Source organism: Stegodyphus dumicola, chromosome 2 (assembly GCF_044657685.1).
Source record: "Stegodyphus dumicola isolate Sdum_Otavi_A_Nest chromosome 2, ASM4465768v1".
Lineage (NCBI taxonomy): Eukaryota > Metazoa > Arthropoda > Arachnida > Araneae > Eresidae > Stegodyphus > Stegodyphus dumicola.
Window position 1 is genome coordinate 150,632,511 of NC_140769.1, and position 24,159 is coordinate 150,656,669.

General features: G+C 32.7%; 1 protein-coding gene across 2 annotated transcripts in view; it reads left to right on the forward strand.

The window, feature by feature from the left end:
- The window catches only part of LOC118198912 (DDB1- and CUL4-associated factor 8-like), a 102,574-nt gene that overhangs the window by 57,887 nt on the left and 20,528 nt on the right, over positions 1 to 24,159 (forward strand). For both annotated transcript variants that reach the window (XM_035370701.2, XM_035370700.2), the window contains exons 5-8: positions 2,532 to 2,639; positions 6,148 to 6,211; positions 17,440 to 17,497; positions 17,574 to 17,681. In XM_035370701.2, coding sequence (XP_035226592.2) covers positions 2,532 to 2,639; positions 6,148 to 6,211; positions 17,440 to 17,497; positions 17,574 to 17,681 — 338 coding nt within the window. The remainder of the gene's footprint in view (positions 1 to 2,531; positions 2,640 to 6,147; positions 6,212 to 17,439; positions 17,498 to 17,573; positions 17,682 to 24,159) is intronic.

Genomic DNA, 24,159 nt, shown 5'->3' on the forward strand with positions numbered 1-24,159 from the left:
GCAATATTATGCATGACACTAACAGTAGCCATATTTGAATTTTAACCAAAACCGCCCCCCCCAATCTCTTAAGTCCTAAATTAACTTTAAACTTCAAAAGTCTGCACTAAAAATAACTCAGAAGCTGGTGGCCCATAACCAAAATGATGCTAAAGCAAAGTTTAAAGTTTAAAGAAATTAAACATTTAGCAGTAGTAGCAACAAAAGCTCCCTGAGATATGTTGTGCAGACATTGAAGACAATAAAAGATTTTGAACTTAACCAATTTATTAACAATATAATAAAGAATAAAAACACAGAAAATAAATGTCAACAATATCAGAGTCTTAGGAAAAATATAATATAATCATCATTCATCAAACAATATTTTTACCTGGTCTCCAAAATACTGGCATTCTATACAAACAAAAAGTCCTAAACAGTAATTTATGCGGCCTAAAATTGAAGCTGGCTACACATTCAATAAGTCCATAATCAATGGTCAAGAAAAACACCTGAAATTTTAAATCAAGTTCTTGAAAACACTTAAAACCGGCCTAACTCCGTTTGCACAAGGAATCGCCGCTCACGTATTTTTAATTGCCGCCTTTATTGAAGAACATGGATGCCGCCCATGGTAGCCTCTGAAACCAAGGAACTTTATTCTGGAACAGCCATCCCGCAAACCGGAACCAACCAAGGAACTTTATTCTGGAACAGCCATCCCACAAACAGGAACCGAGGCACTTTATTCACTGGACTGCATGCATCCTTCTGAAGGGGCTGGAAACCGCTCACTCAAGTGCCAGGTAAGCAGGAACTAGAAGGGTTGAGCCAGAGCGACGCGAGATACTTATAGCAGAAGTAGGAATGACGTCATCTCACGGCAACCAATCAGCTATCGGCACGAATCAGCTTTTCAGATGACATAACATCATGTTTCGTTTTTGCATCTCAATTAGGTTGAAACAGTCCGTTCTCAATGCAAACAGTGGCAGCAAGAAAAAGAAGTAGAAGTAACTACTATATTACATTAAAATAAGGACTAAACTAAATAAACATTTCAAGGAGAAGAGATGATGCAGTAAAAGGTTTAAAAATAAGCTATGTTTTCCAACAGATCATAATGCTAAATGGCATTATGAAGCCAGTTTTCAAGAGTGGATTTTGTGAAAATAGTGGTTTTAACAATGCAACACAACTTACTATCATCTTTTAATATTATTAAAAAGTTAACATCCTTAGCACTGTTAATGAAGTCAGGACTGAAAAGTGGTCAATTAAATATTACTTATCTATATTACTCATAATCAAAATAGCAACATATGGAACACGAATATCGATTGGTCTGCCGAGACTACGGGCTGCATGGAAGTTTTCATAGCTTTCCCCAAGTACTTTGTAATGTTTATCCCACGTTTTTAATAGTTAAAGCTACTTTCTTGTCCCTCCTAATTTCAGCTTGCAGTTTCCTACCAGAATGTGTTTTTAGAATCGTGTTTAATGCAAATGAGTAAAAGCGGTATTTAAGTTCCACTGATTTTGTTAGAGAGCCTGAGTTTCTGACTAGTGCGCATTCCCCTTTTGGCTACACTCTCTCTCTCTGAGCTATTTCTATGCTCGGCCGTATTTCAGGCCCTTGATAGCTTTGCCAGCTTACTTCATATTTACCCGCTAACTACTTAGAAATCTCAATAGCTTCTGGTATATCTTTTTTAGTTAAGCATTAGTTAAGTTTAATTTCTAATTACTTTGAGTTCAAGACCAAGTGGAGCCTTTATTGTACACTCTGAGAAAGGAGCCGACTGTGAAGCTCTTATTTTGAGAAATAAAGGGTAATTAACCCTTCTTGAGTTTTATGTTTCTGTTTCTGTATGATTATTCGTTCTGTAAGATTATTCGCTTACTTATTCACAAGGCTCCTACACACTTAGTTGTTAGATAAAAGGTTGGAACCCCACACTTAGTTGTTAAATGGGTTGTCCTACACACTTAGTTGTTAAATGGGGTTGTGGTAGAGAGACTGTCAACTCGACGTATAAAATGTATATTCGACCAATACTACATACTGTGCGATATTGATCTCGGCTACGCGAGCAATACATACTTCTATAAAAATCCTTCACTAAAGGCATGAATTTTGATTAGTCTGCCGAGACTACTGGCTGCATGAGAGTTTTCATAGCTTTCCCCAAGTGTAACATAAATACATACGTTTAGAAAAATCCTTCCCTAAGGCGTGCTGGATTTATTCTGAATAGTGTGAGTTGCCTTTTGGAAGAATGTCAGAGGGCAAACTTAAGTATAGACTTTTCCAGCCTCCAAAAGTATGATATATTTGTATTTGAGCACTAGAGTTACTATTAATGTATGCCTATTGTGAGGAGGAATCCTATTATTCATCATTTGACAGAATATTATTTCTAATATTAATGCTCCTAACTGTCAATGATAAATGAAAAACCAATTATTCAGGACTCAGTATTGATCTATAACTTTTTTTGAAGAAGAAGTACTGGTATCTTAAACATAATATTTTTTTTTTCCCTTAGGTTTTTAACATGTAAAGAAAATGATAAAAAGATTCCTTTATATTCTTTGCATATTAATCCTCAGAAACCACATGAATGTGTTTTAGGAGGAAGAAGTCAGTATGTCAAGTAAGTATATAATATAAATGTCTAAAATTTATTCTAACTTTTAAATCATACATATATATTTATAGTTGATTTGGAAGTATATAAAGCTTATGTGTGTGTGTGTATATATACACACATAAGCTTTCAGAGTTCTAGGAGTTCAATTCCTAGCACTTATGTCAACCAGAGACAAGTCTCGACATCCATGCAGTAGTGTGGGGGATGTCATAACCGTAACTGTTTTTTTTTTTTTTTTTTTTTTTTTTTTTTTTTTTTTGAAGTATTATTAACTTTCTACTTTTAATAATGTGCAGTTAAATAAATAGTTTTGCTTAACTGTCTATTTAACTGCATTATTTATAAACCTAAAATTGTAGTTTTTACTATTAAAAAACTGTTATTATATGACTGTATCTGTATCTCAGTGAGTAATATAGTCTTACAAGTGCTAGCATTCAGAGTATGCTTTTTGTAACTTGTTTTTGTTAAGCATAAAAGTTGTTCGTTGTGAAAATAACTAGTGATGTAATTAGTTAATGAATTAGTTTCTTCCAGTATAACAATGTGTGTAATGACCTAGTACACATAGTGGTGTACCTGATATACTACTGTGATGACTCATAAGAGAAAAATCAAACATCCATGAACATTTACATGCATCTAGAGGCTGTGTCATCTATTTGTTAATTACAAATGTAAAATCGACAATAGCAATATAGAAAAGATAAAAGCCATAGATATTTTCAAATATTTTTATGATTTCTATGGCTGAAACCATATGTGTGTGTATGGGGCCGAGTGTGTGACATATTATTTTAAATGCACTTGTAGTCTATGAGTGCTTTAAATGGGCATTTAATTTGCATGTATTCCTAAACATTGTGTGCCTGAGCTGTCTGAGTTTCTACAGTCAAAAGTCGTTAATTCGGACACCCATAATCCGGAATGATCTATAATCCGGACCTCAAAGCTAAAAACTTTCTGGGCATGCGCATAGGCGTTTACGCGTGCACGTAAGACCTTTATGGCTGTGAATATATGTGTGCGCATGCGTATAATACGTTTACGCATGTGCGTTTAATGTATAACGGACAGTCTAAGCTAAGCTAAAATTATCTAATTCAGCTAGTGTTGCAGATTGCGTTGTTCCTTAATCTTCGAATTAGATCCGACTTATTATTTTTTGCAGACTGTTACTGCAATTTTATAAAAGTAAGCTTGAACTTTCGATTATGTCAAATAGAATTTTCGATATATATTTACTAATGTGTAAAGGATCTACAAAGTGAAAGTATGTTTCGAAGTCCATTAAACAAAAATTGGAATTGCTGCAAAAAATGGATAAAGGGATATCCTTTGTTTATCTAACCATTCCGAAATCTGGTTATCAATTTCACGCTGCTTTGCGGCGAGGGGAGGGAGGCCGCGACGTGCAATGAATTGGAAGTTGATCTGTCAGCACTATCTTTATCTTCAGGGCAGATGTTTTTATTTTATTTGGCTTATAATTCCTTACTAAATGTAGTATTTCATCTCGATGCACTCCGTCTTTGATATGATTTAAATCAAATTCCTCATCATTATAATTCGCTTCCGATAGCGAAGAAAGTGACTCAGAGGTTATTGAAAACGAAAAAATCATTTCATTTCATCATGGTCCATATAACATGTACACCAAGTTTCAACAAACTAAATCTGCCAGAATGGGCTCTGTGTAAGGTTTAAATGGAGTAACTTTGATTATAACCACACTGCATATAATAAAATTCAAATTATTTGATTATTTTTCATTTAGAGTGGTTTTTTACAATATTTGTGTTATTTCTTTTTTCAGACCAAATTGAGTGTGATTGAATTTGCTTTGAATTTAGTTATATACACTGAAGTGACAAAAGTCATGGGATAGCAATATGCAAATATACAGATGGCAGTAGTATCGCGTAGAAAATGTATAAATGTGAAGTGCTTTGGCAGGGCTTTCATTTGTGTTCAAGTTATTCATGTGAAGAGGCTTTGACGTGATTATGGCCGCTCGACGAGAATTAACAGACTTTGAACGCAGAATGGTAGTTGGAGCTAGACGCATGGGTCATTCCATTTTGGATATCGTTAGGAAATTCAACATTCCGAGATCCACAGTGTCAAGAGTGTGCCGAGAGTATCTAATTTCAGGCATAACATCCCACCATGGACAGCGAAGTGGCCAACCACCTGCACTTAACGACTGAGACCAGCGACGTCTGCGTAGAGTTGTCAGTGTTCACAAACAAGCAACACTGCGTCAAATAACCGCAGAAATCAATGTGGGACGTATGAGGGACGTGTCTGATAGGACAGTGCGGCGAAATTTCTCTTCCTTGGGCTATGCCAGCAGAAGACCGACTCAAGTGCCTTTACTGACAGCACAACATCGCCTGCAGTGACTCTCGTGGGCTCGTGAGCATATCATTTGGTCCCTAAACGAATGAGAAACTGTGGCTTGGTCAGATGAGTCACGATTTCAGTTGGTAAGAGCTGATGGTAGGGTTCGAGTGTGGCGCAGACCCCATGAAGCCATGAACCCAAGTTGTCAACAAGGCACTGTTCAAGCTGGTGGTGGTTCCATAGTGGTCTGGGCTGTTTTTAAATGGCATGGACTCGGTCCTCTGGTGCAACTGAACCAATCATTGACTGGAAATGGATACCTTCAGCTACTTGGAGATCACTTACAGCCATTCATGGACTTCACGTACTCAAACAACAATGGGATTTTTATGGATGACAATGCGCCATGTCACCGGGCCACAATTGTTCGCAATTGGTTAGAAGAACATTCTGGACAATTCCAGCGAATGATCTGGCCACCTAGATCGCCCGACATGAATCCCATCGAACATTTATGGGACATCATCGAGAGGTCAGTTCGTGCCCAAAACCTGCAATGTCAACACTTTCACAATTATGGACGTCTATAGAGGCAGCATGGCTCAATATTCCTGCAGGGGACTTCCAACGACTTGTTGAGTCCATGCCACGTTGAGTTGCTGCACTTCGCCGGGCAAAAGGAGGACCGACAAAATATTAGGAGGTATCCCATGACTTTTGTCACTTCAGTGTATATGTATTCACAGACACGTAAGCTTACTTTTCTTAAGAAAATAGAATTTGTAAAAAGTGTTTTATTTTCAAATCTATATTATTGTATTGGAATATTTAACTACTGAATAACTATGATTTTGTAGAAATTATTTTCTCATGTACCGAAGCCATTTATTTTATTTTAATATTTATCATCAAATGTATGGACTTTTGTAATTTTTTTAATTTATTATATTTAAGTATAGATTATGTATTTCTATTCTTTAATTTTTTATTATGTTCTCAAATTTTTTATTGTATAGAAGTACACAATGTCTTAGAATATATTTTGTAACAGATATTCTTATCTAATCCATTACACAGTAAAATAGTTATAACAAGCATGTTGTGAAAAAATTTTTCACTCGACTCTAACACCACAAAAATCAAAACAGACTTTAAAATTTTTCAGAGTTTATGATACTCGTTATTGGAGTCAGAATGGGTTTGTGAAAAACTACTGTCCTGAACATCTGGTAAGTTATATGATTATTAATATTTTAAGTGTTGAACATTTTTCTGTTTAAATGTCGTAAAATGTTAGCAAATAGTACACCTGAAAAATTATACGTATTTTAGCTGTGGGTCATGAAATGAGAAAAAAGCAACATCTTGACACATTTGTGTGAGGATATTAATTATATGGAAAGATAAGAAATTTACCCTATAAGAGTTGTTGAAGCTGTAACAAGAAATTTTTCTTAATAAATTGAATGCTTAAAAAAATGAAGTCTGTATGACGCATTATTTTCTGATTTTAATAAGGAAATTGGATAAAAACAACCAAATGTTAAAATATTTTAATTTTCAGACTGAAAATTTTCTTGTTATTGTTGTTATATGCATTATGTGCTAAAAAGTAAAAAACATTTTAACCTAAATGTAATAAGTGTTATTATTCATGAAAATTAGTGAGGATGGCAGTAGTATCGCGTTTAATTTTTTTTTATCATCTATTTATTAAGCAAGTTCAGTTAGAAGAAGAATTGAAGCTGATACGATGGCTGTAAATTTTATAACAAAACGTGTGATACATGTTATCAGAATAATTTTTTATCATCATCCTCTGCCCTTGGTAGAAAGGCAATTCCTTATCAAGATAGTCTCTCTTATCCCAAAATGTCTTTACTGTCAGTTTTGCAGAATAAATTATATATATATATATATATATATATATATATATACAAAATAAAGTAATATATATATATATTCAAAATAAAGTAATTTATAAGAAAACTTTCCATATACCACCTCCAAGAAACACAAATTCAATTTAAAACCATGAATGAAAAAAAAAAAAAAAAAAATCTTAGTTAAAATTTAAATTAGTATTTAATTAGTAATTTCAACTTTTAAAAATCTGCTAAGAAAAGAATAAGTTTAAAAATTTGCCAAGAAAAATTTTAAAAAATCTGCTAAGAAAAATTTTAAATCACAAAAATACCAAAACCAAAAGTAAATTTTAAATATTGAAAAAGTAGTTATTGTCATTGATCCCAGATTAATCGACTTATCAACTGGATAAACCAATCTACCATCAATTAACAACTAAATTAAGAGAGTGTTTCATCCTACACTTTCAAGTAAGCATCAAATTATTTGCTAGATTCAAACCATAAGTCAAAATTAATACTCAATTCAAATAAAGACATTAGTCCAAATGTTAGCATTTAATTAGTTTATTAAAAACACGTTCCGTCAAACATTAATTGTTAAATACTTGCTTTATTCAGAAACATTACCGTCAGCATAACTGCTCAAAAAACATTATCGTTCAAATTATTATGGTTCTGAAAAAAACTGTTGTTGCCAATCGGGAAAATACATTTTAAATAAAATTAATACATTGCGTTTACATTCGGGCATCCTGACTTAGTTACTACCTCGGAACATTAAGAACTTATATTTAAAAAAATTAAATCTGTAATATTAATGTTTATAGTTCGAAAGTCTTTAGCTGTCATATAGATTCAGCATCGTTTTCTATTCTTTTTCCGTGTACTAGTTTTAGTAATATGCGGCATGTTGTTATCGTTATCCCCAGTAACACTAATGCCATCACCATCATCATCGTCTTCTTCTGATTCAGCTTGACACTGCCATGACTTTAATTGGCTCACATGAGCTGTCGTACTAAAGAAATGTCCTTTCACCTTCTCTTCTAATTGAGTCACTCTATAGGTATCACTTGGTAAAACTTCTGTAACTACCAAAGGTCCTTGATACTTTTGTTGTGTTTTGGTTGATTCTCCAGTTGATTTAGGTACTCTTCTCATAACTACTATTTCTCCTCGTTCGAATGTTAAAGAATTGCTTTTCTTCTTGTCATAATTTGCTTTCATTTTCATCTACATATCTTCAGTTCTCTTTCTAGCTTCATTCTGTAAGATTACTGGATTCTCCCATTCATCTGCGTCTTCATCTGTAATCATCCTCATCAATCCGTCGTTAAATTTTGGTGAATAACCGTGAAGCATTTCGAAAGGAGTTTTATTTGTAGTCTTATTTATCATATTGTTTAGATTTCTTTCGCATTCCTTAATCTTTTTGTCCCAGTCTCTCTGATTCGGATTTTCCATACTCGTTTTAATCGTAGCCAAAATTGTTCGATTTGCTCTTTCCACAATTACCACTTGGATGCTGAGTTCAATTGAGTGTATGACTGATTCCATTATTTTGACAGTACTCTCGAAATTCCTTCGCTGTGAAATATGTTCCTCTATCGCTGATAATTTTTTCTGGTAACCCAAAATCATCTACAAAACTCTTCAATGCAACTAACACATACTTGGTTGCAGTACTTTTCATAGGATATAAGCGTGTAAATCTCATAAAATTATCAATTATTACAAATAATTCTGTATTTCCTCTTGAACGTTTTACGAATGGTCCTAAATGATCTATATGTATAATTGCAAAAGGTCTTCTACCAGGTCTAATTGGATGCAGTACTCCGTGTTTCTTAACACTTGGCATTTTATTTACTAGGCATTCGAAACACATCGAAATGTGACGTATAACATATCGTTTCATTCCTTTAAACCAGTATGATTCCTTGATTTTGGCAACAGTTCTGTCTGCTAAAAAATGTCCCAAAAGATCGTGAAATTTTACTACAATACCTTTTCTCATCGATTTAGGTATGACATATAACAATTTCTCCTTTTCCTGATCTTTCACTTTACGAAACAATCGATTATTCTTCAAGACGTAATTTTCAGTTACATATTTCTGTGCATTCGTTCTATCATTTATCTTTTTCTTTAAAATGTCTATTAATTTGCGTAATTCTGGATCTGAATGCTGAATCATAAGAATTTGTTCATCTATCGTTAGCGTTAAACAAACTTCCAAGTTGTTTTCAATTATAGAGTCTAAAGTTTCTTCTGGCTGATCAACTGGCGATCGGCTCAATGCATCTATGTGACTCATTCTTTTGCCTTGCCTGTGCTTTATTTCAAGATTGTATTCCTGGATCAGATTACTCCACCTTGCTATCTGAGGATTTGAAGTTTTCTTCGTGTTTAAATAAACTAAAGCTTGGCAGTCTGTAATTACCGTAAATCAGATTCCAATTAAAAATTGTCGAAGTCGTGCCAAAGTCCAAACTATAGCCATTAATTCTAATTTGCTTGAATGATAATTCTTTTCTGTTTTTGTTGTTCCTTTACTTACACAATAAACTAAATGCCACTTTCTATCTTCACCTTTTTGCAACAGCATTCCTGTCAATCCTTTGTTGCTCGCGTCTGTGTGCACTTCAGTCTCTGCTTCGGGATTATATAATGCTAGTATTGGTTCATTAGTTAAATGATCCTTTAAAGTACTGAATGCTTCTTGCTGATCTTCGTTCCAACGAAATGTTTCATCCTTCCTCGTCAGTCTCGTTAGCGGCTTAGCTTTCTCTGCATATTTCGGTACAAACCTTCTAAAGAAACTTGTAAGACCTAAAAATTGTTTAACTTCATGTTCATTGGTTGGTTTAGGAAAGTTTAATATGGCTCGTACTTTTCTTGGTCCAGGTTGCATACTATTTGATTTTATTAGAAATCCCAAATACTCAACTTCATCTTTTCCAAATTCGCATTTTGTCAGTTTCAATGTCAGCATTGCTTCTCTCAATCTATCAAACACTTTCCTAAGTTTTTCCATCATTTCTTCCCAAGATTTAGCCGGAATTAATATGTCGTCCAAATAGCACAATACTTCTTTATTAAGCAACGGACCTAAAACTTGATTCATAAGTCTCTGAAATTCTGCAGGTGCATTAGCTAACCCAAAGATCATACGTTCAAATTGACCAGTATCATCTGGAGTGATGAAAGCTGTTTTCAGTTTCGCTTCTTCAGTTAAAGGAATCTGCAAATATCCATGAGCTAAGTCCAATGTAGTGAAAACTTTACACTCACTAAGACATTCAAGAAGATCATCTATCCTAGGGAGTGGAAATTTATCTTTAACAGTTTGCGAATTCAACTTTCTATAATCTATCACTAATCGTAATTCACCTGTTTTTTTCTTTACGAGTAAAACTGGACTAGCATACGGAGATCTTGTTTCAGTAACAATTCCATATTTCTTCCATTCATTTATTATCTTCTTTATAGAAGCACGCTCTTCGGTATTGGTTTTATACGACTTCATGCAAATAGGCTTACTCCCTTCAATTTCTTTAATATCCATTTTTGTTAAGTTTGTACACCCTAATTCCTCCATATTTAATGCAAAACAATCTCGATAGTCATTTATCAAATGTAAAACTTCCTGTTTTCTCTCTGGCGTAATATTGTTATTAACTTTAATTTCTTCTAAAGTAATCGGTCTCCTAAACTTCTTAATTTCATTTATTATCAGTATTTCCTTTTGACTTGAATTTTCAGTTTTCTGATCTGAACTTGGTTCAACTAATTCTGCTACTTCCGCTCTACCGATACATTGATTCTCTTTCAAAATTAATTTTCGATCGCTGTAGTTAGTGACTGGTATCACTGTTTCTCCCTGTATTACTTTCAATAATGAGCCTAACTCATCTTCCGATCCACTTATTAAAACATAACTGTTATTTATTTCATCAGTTTTAACTTTCACGAAATTAACCGTATTACTTTCGATTTGAGTTTCTTGGGAAGCCTTCAGTTTAATTCGCGGAGTGTTGCTATCATTTTGCAACTGTGAAAATGGGCAGTCATTAGCATAGCGTATGTGCAAGGTATTACCTATCTTGGTGTATGCAATATGCGGTAAATCAATCCATGTTCGACCAACTAATAAGTCGCATGGTTGCGTTTCATCTCCTACAATTAGAACTGTAATGTCCTTTCCTTCCACATTATCAATCTCTAAGTTAACAGTTACTTTTCTCAATGTTCTAGCGGCTGGTTTATTCTGGTTCCCAAAGCCAAACAATTCTTCCACATCAGGTTTTACAATAAGATTCAGTCTCTTAGCCGCAGACTGTTTCAATAAACACGAACTAGAACCTGTATCTATGATTGCAATAATTTCTTCTCCATTATTGATGCGAGCATACTTTAAATATACAGCTGGTGAAACACCTGAATTCTGGTCCACGGATAAATTATTTTTAACATTTGTCAAGTCTGGATTCTTAGACGTACACCTTTTAAAAGTATGACCCTTTTCATTACATTTCCTGCAAATAATTTCTTTTTTAGGCTGAGGACAATCCGTCGCTATATGTCCATAATCATTACAATTGAAGCATTTCGGCTCACCCTTTTCATTGCGGATACCAGAATTATATTCCCTTTTCCTTTCGTCTGCTTTATAAAATTTATCTCTCAGATTGTATTTATTATCAAAACTCTTTTTAAAACCCACTTTGAAATTACCATCTGTCTGCATGGAATCTTTAACATTTCTTTGTCTTGAATACTGATTATAGGATCCTTCATAAAATTTAGAACCAGATTTGGGCTTTGAATTATGCCTAAAAGTTTTATTTTCTACTTGAAGTACTTTTATCCCTGCCCGAATATTTTCATATTCATCTAGTTTTTCAGCCAACTCTTCAGGATTAATGAATTTAGACCAATCATCAATGAAATGGTCTCAGATAGCAGTGGGGACCCTTTTCTTTAATTGATCAGTAATAATAAGTTGTTTTAAAGATTCAAAATCTGTTACATTTAATCCAGCAAGCCACTCTTCAAAATAATTTTTTTAATTCTTGAAGTCCTTCCACGTATTACGCAATGTTTTAATATGATCAACGAACTTTTGCCGAAACTGTTCAGGGCTTAACTTAAATTTTCTCAGTAGCAGTTGCTTAACGTGTTTATAGTCGTTAGCTTTTTCTTCTGATTCACGGGCAATTAATTGAGTTATTTCATAAGGCAATAGACCCAACAGCTGAGAAACCCAGTTTTGTTCTTCTAACCCAATACGTTGTGCCTGTCTCTCAAATAAAACTAGATAAAACTTATATCACCTTCATTCAAATCATACTTATGCATTAATTTACTCATATCACAAATATTACTTCTACCAACATTAGAAGGAACAGAATCATTCACATTACTACTTCTCATTTCCGCTTCTATTTTCAATTTTTCAAGTTCAAATGCTCTTTGCTTATCTTTTTCTTTTTCTAAAATTTCTAACTTTTCCCTGTCTAAACGATCATTTATAATTCTATCTAGCATTTGTTTAGTAAAGTCTTCGTTATAATTCTTACTATTCAAAATCATATCTCTTAAGCCTACAATTTTAATATCAGAAGGGACATCTACATCAAGTTCCAAAGCAAGTTCTTTTAAATCACATTTTTTGCCTCTTGCCAAATAAGCCATCTTAGATTTCAATTTTCAAATACTAATAAAATAATTATACTTAAGTTCTTTCCATTTAATACTTAGACATAACATAAACAGTTTATAAATTCACGTACCTTTCTACTTTCAGTTTTGGCGAGCTTCCGCATTCAGTTTAGGCTTAGCGTACGTTAAGGCAATACGTTGTTAAATCTAGATAATAATTCGAGTTTATCCCACTTCTGAAATGTTAGCATTTAATTAGTTTATTAAAAACACATTCCGTCAAACATTAATTGTTAAATACTTGCTTTATTCAGAAACATTACCGTCAGCATAACTGCTCAAAAAACATTATCGTTCAAATTATTATGGTTCTGAAAAAAACTGTTGTTGCCAATCGAGAAAATACATTTTAAATAAAATTAATACATTGCGTTTACACATTTAAGCCAAGAATCTTGTTAAACAAAATAGCTAATAATCTTTAAATTAAAGTTTCTGTTAAAAACATTATTAATCTAAATGAGATGCTTACTTTAGAAGACATATCCCCTACACTCTCATTTCAATTTCAAAAACAAAAGTAAACATATTAAAAGTTAATTCAGAATCAAAAATGACACAACCTCAAAATTAAAAGTTTAAAACATGAAGTTAATTAGAAATTTTAAAGATCAAACTAGTAAGTTAAAAATTAACAAACTTGCCTTCAAAATTTTAAGACCACATGGCTGGAAATTCAAGTATTAAGTGATGGAAGTAAAAGGTTTGTTGTAAAGTGCATTTTTCTGTTTAAGAAAGTTTAGCCTAAATTGGCTAGAAAATTGGAATTCATCTTGGAGATAATACATAGAGAGTAGGCTGTTATTAAAAGAGCACTAAAAGCTGCTATTAGTAAGAATATAAATTCAAAATAAAGTAATCAAAAGTAAATTAAAAAGTGTATGACTTGTGCTAAAGCTGCAAAGTAATAAACTAATAATTCATAATAATTTATAATAAGAAAATTTTTCATATATCTCCTCCAAGGAACACAAATCAATTTAAAACCATGAATGAAAAACAAATACCATATATATACAAAATATTTTTTGCTATTTTTTAATATTGGTGAAATGTTGAAGTATTTAACATAGGCATAAAATTCTGAACATTATTTTGAATTTTTAATGTTAGTGGCATTCTTAAATGATATGCAGTTAAAAATTGATAACTTCATAATTAAGGTAGTAAGAATAAAATGGATGATAAAAACATTCAACTAAGTTGAAACAGGATATGTTGGGAATGGTACAAATTTCCGTCTTGAATCGCTTTCTCCTGAAAAATTTCCAAAATCTTGTGGTTATTATATTATTTGAATTATTTGAATTCATGTATTTCAAGTACAGTTTCAGAAAGAGTATGGATCACTGAATGTTGAAAGTAAAAGAAACACTGTGAAGAAAATTTTAATTAGAAGTTCTTAAAAAATGTTAATGTCATCTTTTAATAAAACTTAAAATCATGTGAATTCCATTTTTTTCTTGAATGATGTTTAGCATATTGTTTTATTAATTTTTATTTGATCTGATTTGTTTAAATCTGTTATAGGATTTTATAAAGTACTTAATGAAGATTTAACTAAATTTTAATAGCTAAATATTAATATTGTTATGTTATTTTGTTCCTCTACGTTCATTACGTATGGGTTTGTGTGGATATCAACAGCATTCATTGAAGTATTGAAACACACTTTATTTAGCCAATATTAATCAGGACAGCTCCAAAGTTACGTTTTACAGTCGTTGAAGATCTACTATACACTTGCTGGAACAATCAGTGATATAGCCTTCAGGTTATCAGGCTATAATGGTGGAGACAGCTTCACTGCAAAGCACCTGAGTACAGCTCCTGACTCTGCTTGGGTCGTTCTCAGAACTCTCCACGCTATAACTCGCAATGCACTCGACGACACACAGAGCACAGCTTCTGACTCTTCGGTTCAGTTGTTCCCGAAGCTCAACACACTCTTTCGACGATGCACCAACCGCGATACACTAAGAGACTCTTTTGATGCACTCAGCACGCGTTGCTCGGCTGTCAACTCAATCAACTCCGTACGGACTGACTAACTCGAGACACTAACCCGATGCTGACTATTAGCTCGCTAGACGAGGCACACACACAAGGACTGACTGCGAACCAGCAGGCCTTATATAGCTTTCGGCTTGTGTTCCAGAACATTCTGGGCTAAACCGGTAAGAATTTGTTCCAGAAGGTTTTCCATCCGTCCATGGCATATCGCCAAATGGACAATTTTTCGTCAAATGTGCCAATTCTGCCTTCCTTTGCCATTTTATGGCAACCTTAAACCTGCTTTGCAAAGATGCTATCTCACCGTAGCTCTACATTTCGTAACAATATTTATTTTTTCTTTAAATGGTATACAGTACAAAGTCTGAAATCTGGACTCGTTGGTTTTTGAGCGATTCCGCATTTGGGATTTTTCCAGATATTAGATCATCAATTTAAATCTAGTAAAATGGCATGTAGAAATTATAAAATTTAACATATGAAATCGTGATTTATGAAATAATGAAGTATTTATGATCTAAAAAGTATCAAAATTTACAAAAAAAGCTTAATATTTATTTCTTTACCTTATTAAACATTTCGTTTAATGTAAGTTGTTTAAGTTGCTCCATTTTTTGTGCTAATACTTTCTCGTTAATTCTGTAGACTGACATAATATCTTGTTTAGTTACATTGTTGAAGTCCTGTAACTGCAGTTTTGAGAATTCCGACTAACTTGTCAATCGAAATTTTCTCGTTTTCAGTAACTTCTCTGTCACTTTCTGCACTGTCGGTATGCACTATGTATTTTCTGAATCTATAACCATACTACAGATTTCGCCATTCATTAATCGATTGATGATTGAGAAGCATTGTCATCACAACGAAAAACTTCTTTTATATCATCTTCATTTATTACCGCTTCTCCACATTTCTTTAGAAAATTTGTTAATTGGAAAATTTCACCTTTGTTTTGCAATATCCAAAAACCTTTAAAATTAGTGGCTAATTGAATTTAGCTATCCTTCACTATACATATTTGACTATGCATCATGAGCTTGGTGACTAATGACAAGTTGTTCCATTAAATTTTATCTTGCTTCTATTGTGTACTGAGACAAATTGTATTAGTTTAGTTATTTATTATATTTATGTCTATTTCTTGCACATGCTTAAGGCTTGAGTTCTGAATAAATAAATTCCCACAAGCTTTATTGAGAGCTAGCGCTAGATATCTTACCGCCTAATGCTGTCTTTGTGGGTCCTAAATTCTGCGACTCGGCGCAGCCATATGAGCTCTAGCGCTTATGTGAATCTGTTATTCTTAATTCAAATAGCCCTAAATGTAATCTTTGGGTCTATTATTAACAAAATCTATTTTTGGCATATGGAAAGAAATTTTTGGTAAACTTTTCCTTGTCAGCATTTTTTAGCACATTTGACTTAAATCTGTAACCATCACCAAGCATAATGTCAACATTAAAGGTTACCATACTCCTTTATTATTCAATTACTAACATAAAAAAATTGTTTGGGCATTGTTACATGAGTCATTACTCAAGTTGTCATGTTTTGGTAAACATGTGGGGATGAAATGAAAATGGCGTCAGATCAATGATGTATCTATGTTTCGTTTTGAGATGTGTGCAGAAACTCAGCAACGGAGCCAAATTACTGATCGTACAAATTTATGCTAAAATGTGTCTTCAAAAACAAGGTATTTTATTAAGTGTTACATCTGTTAGACGCGTCAGCCGTTCAACTAACTACTTTTAGTCTCTTTCGCCAGAGGGCGTTCGTGGAAGTAAAGTTCTAGTAAGCAAACGCGACAATTAAGTGTCGAAGTGAAATTAAGAATTGGGAGTCTCCAGATGTTTGATTATGCGCGGAGGGGGGCAATCAAATGCGCATGCATAAAGCCTAGGAGAAAAACGTTGTTGGTGGTTTTGAGGTCCAGATTTTAGAACATTCCGGATAATAAACATCCAGATTTCGGACTTTGTATTAGTAAGTTTACGGATATCAAACTTAATTATGGATGTTGGTAAGTTTATTTATTTAATGCACATAATCATAATTGGTGTTCTTCATCAGTACCTTGCCATTCGTGATACTGCTTTTAATGTTTCCGTTGAAAAAGAATTGCATTCACTTATCAGGTTTTTATATTTCATAGGTATAACAGATGTTGTGGTCTGTCAAAGAATAGCACCACAGTACAGAAATAATATTTGTGATATTTGCTGTAGCTGCAAAAAGATAGAAAATTTTAAAAAATGGGTACACAAATGTTACATATTGAAGATGGATTGAAACTTGACTATACATGTATGATATGATTCTGATGGAAAGACAAGTTACTGAGTTTCATATATTCTGCACAAGATGGGCCTCAAAACAACTCGAACCTTTTGCTTAAATGAAGGAATTCACTTAAACATCTACCAAGAATATTTTGATTGATATGAACAATGAATTGGACACCAAGTAATAATAATCACAGATGACAAAACTTGGACCCTACATTTTTCCTTGATCTATGTTTAAGCACTGTCCACTAAATGATTATATGATGTCTGAATCCACTTTGAAAACAGAATGGAAAATGTTAAACAAGCACATTGCTTGTTTGTGATATGCTCAATCATTTCAGAAAAATTTACTTCAAGTGTTGGGATATCATTTTAGTCTAGTATTAAGTTATTTTAAATTAAGATACCAATGTTTATTTTTTAATTTGTGTAACTTTTAATATAATCTGGATATCCATAATTTTCTTAAGAGAAAAGCATAAGACTAATATTTCATGATATTACTTAATAAGTAGCTCTTTGTTTTAGTTAAATTATCTATTGACATTTTTGCCTCCGTAGGTAGACAATGAAATAAGACCTAATGTGACTTGTGTAGTTTACAACTACAATGGGCAAGGTTAGTAATCAAATTTTTTTCTAAAAAAAGTTCATACCTCTTAACAATTTTATGAATTTTTAATTTATTTTTTCAGAAATTCTGGCATCATACAATGATGAAGATATATATACATTTGATTCAAAAGAAACAGATCCTAATAAATATTTGCATCGGTATAGAGGACATAGAAATAGTCAAACTAGTAAGTAATGTTTTTAATATATTTTGGAAATGCAAGGAATTTTATTTTGTATGAGAGTTTAAGTACATATGTGGATATACAAGTATACATAGCTACCAACTGTTCTGGTTTTAATTGAAGAATTCAGGTTTTTTGTCGAATTTGTTGGTCTCCCAATAGATCTGTGAATCTCCCACTAATAAATGAAATTTGTTGAACTTAATCATGCTATTTTTTCCCCCACATCCTTTAGTGATTTTCAATATATTTTTTCCTTATTACATTTAATTTATCAGAATTGTCTTAATTTACATAAACATTAGTAGAATTTTATGAGAAGATTCAAACAATGTTTAATTTTTTTTACATCAGTACAGTGCTAGTTTTATCCATGCAACATATTCTGAAAGTAGCATGTGCTCAATGTTTCATGCTTTCATGGTAGACATTTTTTCATAATAAAGTATGTGGAGGGTTCTGCTTTTTAAATTCACTTTGGCACTAATTAGAGCACCTCCATGTTGAAGAAACATAATCTTCTGTCATTATAAATCTGTATGATCAAACATTTGGCTCCATAATCACACTATTTGCTTGCTATACATTTCAAACCAAAGAGTAATTCATTTGTTGTTTTGAGAAGCCTTGTTGGCTATTGGCCATCACCTGCCATAAGATGGGCTTCTGTTTGTCATCTACAAACTATTCTTATTAGAAATTGTTTATGATTAAAAATGTATGGCAGGTGCATAATATACCTTAAGTATATGTGTGAATATATTTTATCAGGACTTGGACAAGCCTTAAACTAATGTGTAAAATAATTGTATGTACAATAAATAACAAAATTAACATAATTTGGGTTTATTTTACTCTAGGAGGAAGGTAAGTTTTAGGCAAACAACATATCTTCAGTAGCCAGTCTCGTGATACATCACCAGTAGTGTATAGTGGACTAAGCTTTATGATGATAGCTGCAAATTCGAAGGTGTTTGAATATTGCAAACAAAAAGTGAATGTTTTTAATTAATGGAATATGTAGAGAAGTGGTTTTAAATGAAGATAATATAGCAGAAATAGTGTATTGAGATGGCAACACTCCAATATTCTATCTACTAGCAGACAGCAAAATCTGTAGTATGGTTACAAATCCTTAAAATTTTACTACCAATATTAACACTAGAAGCACGAGACTTACGATATACCTATAACTGCAGGGCGAGTCAATTTGACCCTAGATAGAAAGCATCTAGAAATATGCACAAGTGATTACTTTAGTTAACTAAACCATTTTATTATGTAACAATTAATATTTCTCAATTTACGTTAAATATTTCATATAAATCAATGAAAATTATCTAAAATTTTAGAAAATTGTATTATTTAAAATTTTATTTCAATAACATGTCTTTTAAACAAAATAAAACATAAATTTTCTAATTTTGGTAGAAAAACAGAATACAGTCAAAAGTCATTAATTCGGACACCCATAATCCAGAATGATCTATAATTCGGACCTCAAAGCTACAAACTTTCTGCGCATGCGTCGTGTTGACGCATGCGCATAGGCATTTACGCCCAGAATGATCTATAATCCGGACCTCAAAGCTACAAACTTTCTGCGCATGCGTCGTGTTGATGCATGCGCATAGGCATTTACGCATGCGCATAAGACCTTTACGGCTGCGAATATGCGTGTGTGCATAATACGTTTACGCATGCACGTTTAATGTATAACGGACGGTATAAGCTAAGCTAAAATTATCTAATTCAGTTAATGTTGCAGATTGTGTTCCTTAATCTTCGAATTGGATCCGGCTTATTATTTTTTGCAGACTGTTACAGCAATTTTATAAAAGTAAGCTTAAACTTTCGATTACGTCAAATAGGATTTCCGATATATATTTTCTAATATGTAAAGGATCTAAAAGTGGAAGTATGTTTCGAAGTCCATTAAACGAAAAGTGGAACTGCTGCAAAAAAGGGGTAAAGGCATATCTTTTGTTTCTCTAACCATTCCGAAATCTGTTTATCAATTTAGCGCTGCTCTGCGGCGGCCAAGGCGGGGGGGGGGGAAACGTCGCAGTGCGCAATGAATTGGAAATTGATCTGTCAGCACTATCCTTATCTTCAGGGCAGATGTTTTTATTTTATTTGGCTTACAATTTCTTATTAAATGTAGTATTTCATCTCGATGTACTCCGTCTTTGATATGATTTAAATCAAATTCCTCATCATTATAATTCGCTTCCGATAGTGAAGAAAGTGACACAGAGGTTATTGAAAACGAAAAAATTTCGATTGACAAATTAGTCGGTATTCTCGACACAGCAATTATAGGAATTTGAACAGCGGAACTTTGTAACTGAACAAGAAATTATGTCTGTTTATAGAATTAAAGAGAAAGTATTATCGCATAAAACGAAGCAAGTTAAACAATTTACATTGAGAGAAATGTTTAATAAAGTAAACAAATAAATATTAAGCTTTTTTTTTGTAAATTTTGATACCCTTTAGATCATAATTGTTCTTTATTTCATAAATTACGGTTTCATTTTTTAAATTTTATAATTTCTGCATGCCATCTTACCAGATTTAAACTGATGATCTATAATCCGGAATCACCGAAGTCCTGACGAGTCCGGATTAATGACTCTTGACTGTATATCATTACATAAGTTTAGACATAATTTTAGAGAAAAATAAAACTTGTACCATTTACTTACTAATTTTACAGATTTTCAAAAATCTTATATATTGTATGCATTGTGTACAAAAATTTAGTAATACGTTTTGTACATTTACCACAAATTGGTGCTTTGCCCATTTTGAACAAATATCTTGGGTTTTGGAATTTGGCACTGTACTTGTTTATGCTTAGCTTGTGGTTGTCCGCCATTGTCAGTGGTTGCTATATAGCCATATGTCACCTTTTTTTGCCGGGAGAGAACGAACTTTTCTCTCAGTTCTTCAACTAAATCTTAAATGAATTGCTGTCTACTAATAGATTTTTCAGCTACGGTTTTGTATAAAACCCAGGCATTGATAGCAGTAAGGTCCAAAACCTGCACTAGCCACCTACGTGAAGCAGAATTGACAGTATTCTTACTTGCCACCACCCACTCCGAATTTAGCTGTGTTGTAGTAAGCAGTTGTATCAAGTAATTTTGAGGGTCTGTCTATAATTTCGACAGTTGGATCAAGGCCAACTTATACTCAAAGCTTGCCAGACTGAACGAAATTCTGGTTCCCAGTTTTCAGTGGCTTTCGCAAAATTCATCAGTAGGTGACGCTCGCATTCTTCTACACTTTTGCTATACGTTCTCTATTTGTAATGTGGCTCCTTATTGACAAAAAGGTACTTTAATAAAACGTGCCGCTGTAACTAATAGTAATGTAGGATGGTATATTGTTACGTGCTATACTGCAAAGTTTTCTTCCTTTAAAAAAAAATGTTTACGGTTATATTTAAATAATTATTCGCAACATATAAGTGTAGGACGGATAGCATTTCCATCAGTTTCATGTAACACAGATTTAATACAAATACATAATACACAATTTCTTAAACAAAGACCATCGTCAAGTGAAATTTGAAAGCTTTAAAATTCTTTTGATATGTTTCTTTCGCTCAGCTTTTTTATGTAAACAAGCTTCTTAATATGTGTTTTCAGCTTTATGTTATGTGTTCGTCTTCCTCAAATAAAAATATCAAATTTTTTTTTATCATTCTGGAGATAATCTCTGTTTTCTGCATAAATGATATTTTAACCTTTCATATATATATATATATGAAAGGTAATACATATATATATATATATATATATTAATTTAATGCAATTAAAATTTAAGAATGCATCCACGTATATACCTTATTTTGTTATCTTTGATCCAGAAACATTTGAATGCTGTCTGTACTAGCTTCAAAATTTTAAAGCGCATATCCCATTTTAATTAGTGTGATGCTGTGCATGAATTTCTGTCTACCTGGTTGAGTGTTTTGTGGTTGCACTTGAAGTAATAGAGATTCATGTCGAATCCATAGATATATGTAATTAATAGAGGTAATATTTTTTGTTTTAGGGAATATGGTTTTATTTTTTAAAATATGCTGTCAATGATATTGAAATTAGCAGTCTCAAAATTGTTTTTCTCCCTTCGTCCCAAACTAGTTGCTACACTTCGATCGAAAGTTTTGTCTCAAATTAGGTGCTACATTTCAAGTAGTCGAAGTCATAAAAAAATTTTGATGCAGTTTAGTAGATGGACATTAGTAAAACTATAAGGTGTACTACAAGGAATGTAACGCTTGCATACTAGGTTTTCATTCTCAATTTTTACTGAGAATGTAACACTTATTTTGGGACAATTTTATCCATGCAAATTTAGAAGATTCGCTTGCTCTTAAGCCACGCCACATTTTATAAGGACTATACTGCCCATATTTCAGAAAGATTGTGTTTATGTGATTAAGGGAAAGCCTTGAGAGCTGTCTGCCTGAGGTGAGGGATGCCATCGTGGAAGAAATTCTAAGGCGAACTGGCTCGTATAGACAAGACAGATAATTGAATTTACAGTTAATTAGCCTGAAGATTTTAAGCAATTACCGATGGAAGAGTCCTTTCAAAATCAGGCGGAATTTAAGGGTGTGCCAAAGCTGTATTTTTGAAACTAATTTGGTACTGATTTAAGGAGGGAATGCTTGGTAAGTAAAAGTTGTTGTTGATTGATAACATAGCACCTTGAAATTTCTGGAAAATGTGCAAACAAAATCATAAAATCTTCTGTATCAATAATCAGTACTCAAATGTAGCAATTAATTTGGGACAGAGGGAGTATATGATTCATTGTGATTAATGTCCTACATGTTATTATTATATGCTGTAGGTGATACTGAAATACTTTTTATTCATCACTAACAGGCTTAAATTTTTATATAAGATTCATTGTGATTAATGTCATGTATGTCATTTTTATATACTGACGGTGATATTGAAATGCTTGGTATTATTTCGAATATCTGTAGTGTTGCGTTTACTCTTCAGAGCTCTGAATCTGTTTTATTTAAAATTTTATTTCTTAATATTTCCTAAAAAGTACTTTATATTAATTAAAAAAGAGAAAAAATTTTCAATACCTAAAACCAAATTTCTTTTAGAAATACTTTTTCTCTTATGTATTAACAAATTTACTTTCATTTCTTAATTACATATTTAATAGTGGCTCCATATTATTTTGTTGCACAGCACAGCTAATATTAATACCATGAAAAATTTGTGCTGAAATAGTTTATGTTCTGAAGCTACCTGCTAACTTCATACTCTATAAATAATTTGCTCTAAACTTAACTAATAACTAAAAAATGTGCTCTAAATTACCCTTAAATTAGAATAGGTAACTGTAATAAGTACAATTAAAAATAGCGTATATCTAGATGCAAGCAGGAATTAAAATCAGAATCAAGTATCCGACAGTATATGAAAAAAGAAAAATGGGATAACTGGAAATTGCATGCTTTCTTTCTAAATAAAAATATTTTTAATAAAAAGAAATGTATAATTTCTGACTACTACAGATTAATTGTTTTTAAATTTTGCATATAACAAGACAATTATTTGTCTCGGTTACCATTCTGCTCATTGTTAACGTCGCAAAGCGTAGTGGAATAGTAGCGCCATCTTGCGGTCAGTAGAATTTTCACGGAGGCCACCTAAAACACAAAAGAATATTTTCACACTGGCAGGCCTTGAGTATAAGATGGGCTTGGTTGGATGAAGATTACCTAGCAACAAAATGTTTTCATCCTATTCCCCTTGATAAACAGACTGATGTCTTTATGTGTTAGTACCGAAGATGCATAAAATGCGGATTTTGATATTTTTACAGACTAATATTTCTCTTCTTGAGTTCCTACAAGTACATCTTTGGATTTCAGTGCCCTTGCAAGCTGCAGTGTTGTGAAAAAGTTATCTGTAGTGACATTTTTACCTTTGTTTTCACATAGACTTAATAGTTGCAGTACCACATGTTCAGAAGCAGAAATGCTGGATGAATTTTGGTTATCTTTTCCAAGACATGGAATCCATTTATTATATATTTTGAGTTGACATCTGCAGCTAACCAGAACTTTATTCCAAATTTATCTGGCTTCTTTGGCATGTATTAAGCAAACCTATACCTAACTTTTGTAGGAAATCACTGTTCATCTACAGTTCCGTCAGGACCTGGTGTATAGTTAATGTAGACAATTTGATCTCGTTGATTTTATATTGAAGAGTAAAAATCTCATTATTTCGTGAAATTTGTCTCTTGACTGTATTTTGGAAAAACAATGGTCCTCAGTTCATTAACCACAAGCTATGCATTTCAAGTCCTTTTGCACAATGTATACCACGTGCATATAAAATTGCTATAAAAACATCCATTTGATCTACTTTTATATTCCATTCATTTTCATGAATCTGTCGATAAGCTTCATCTTCAGTGCATTTCTTTATAT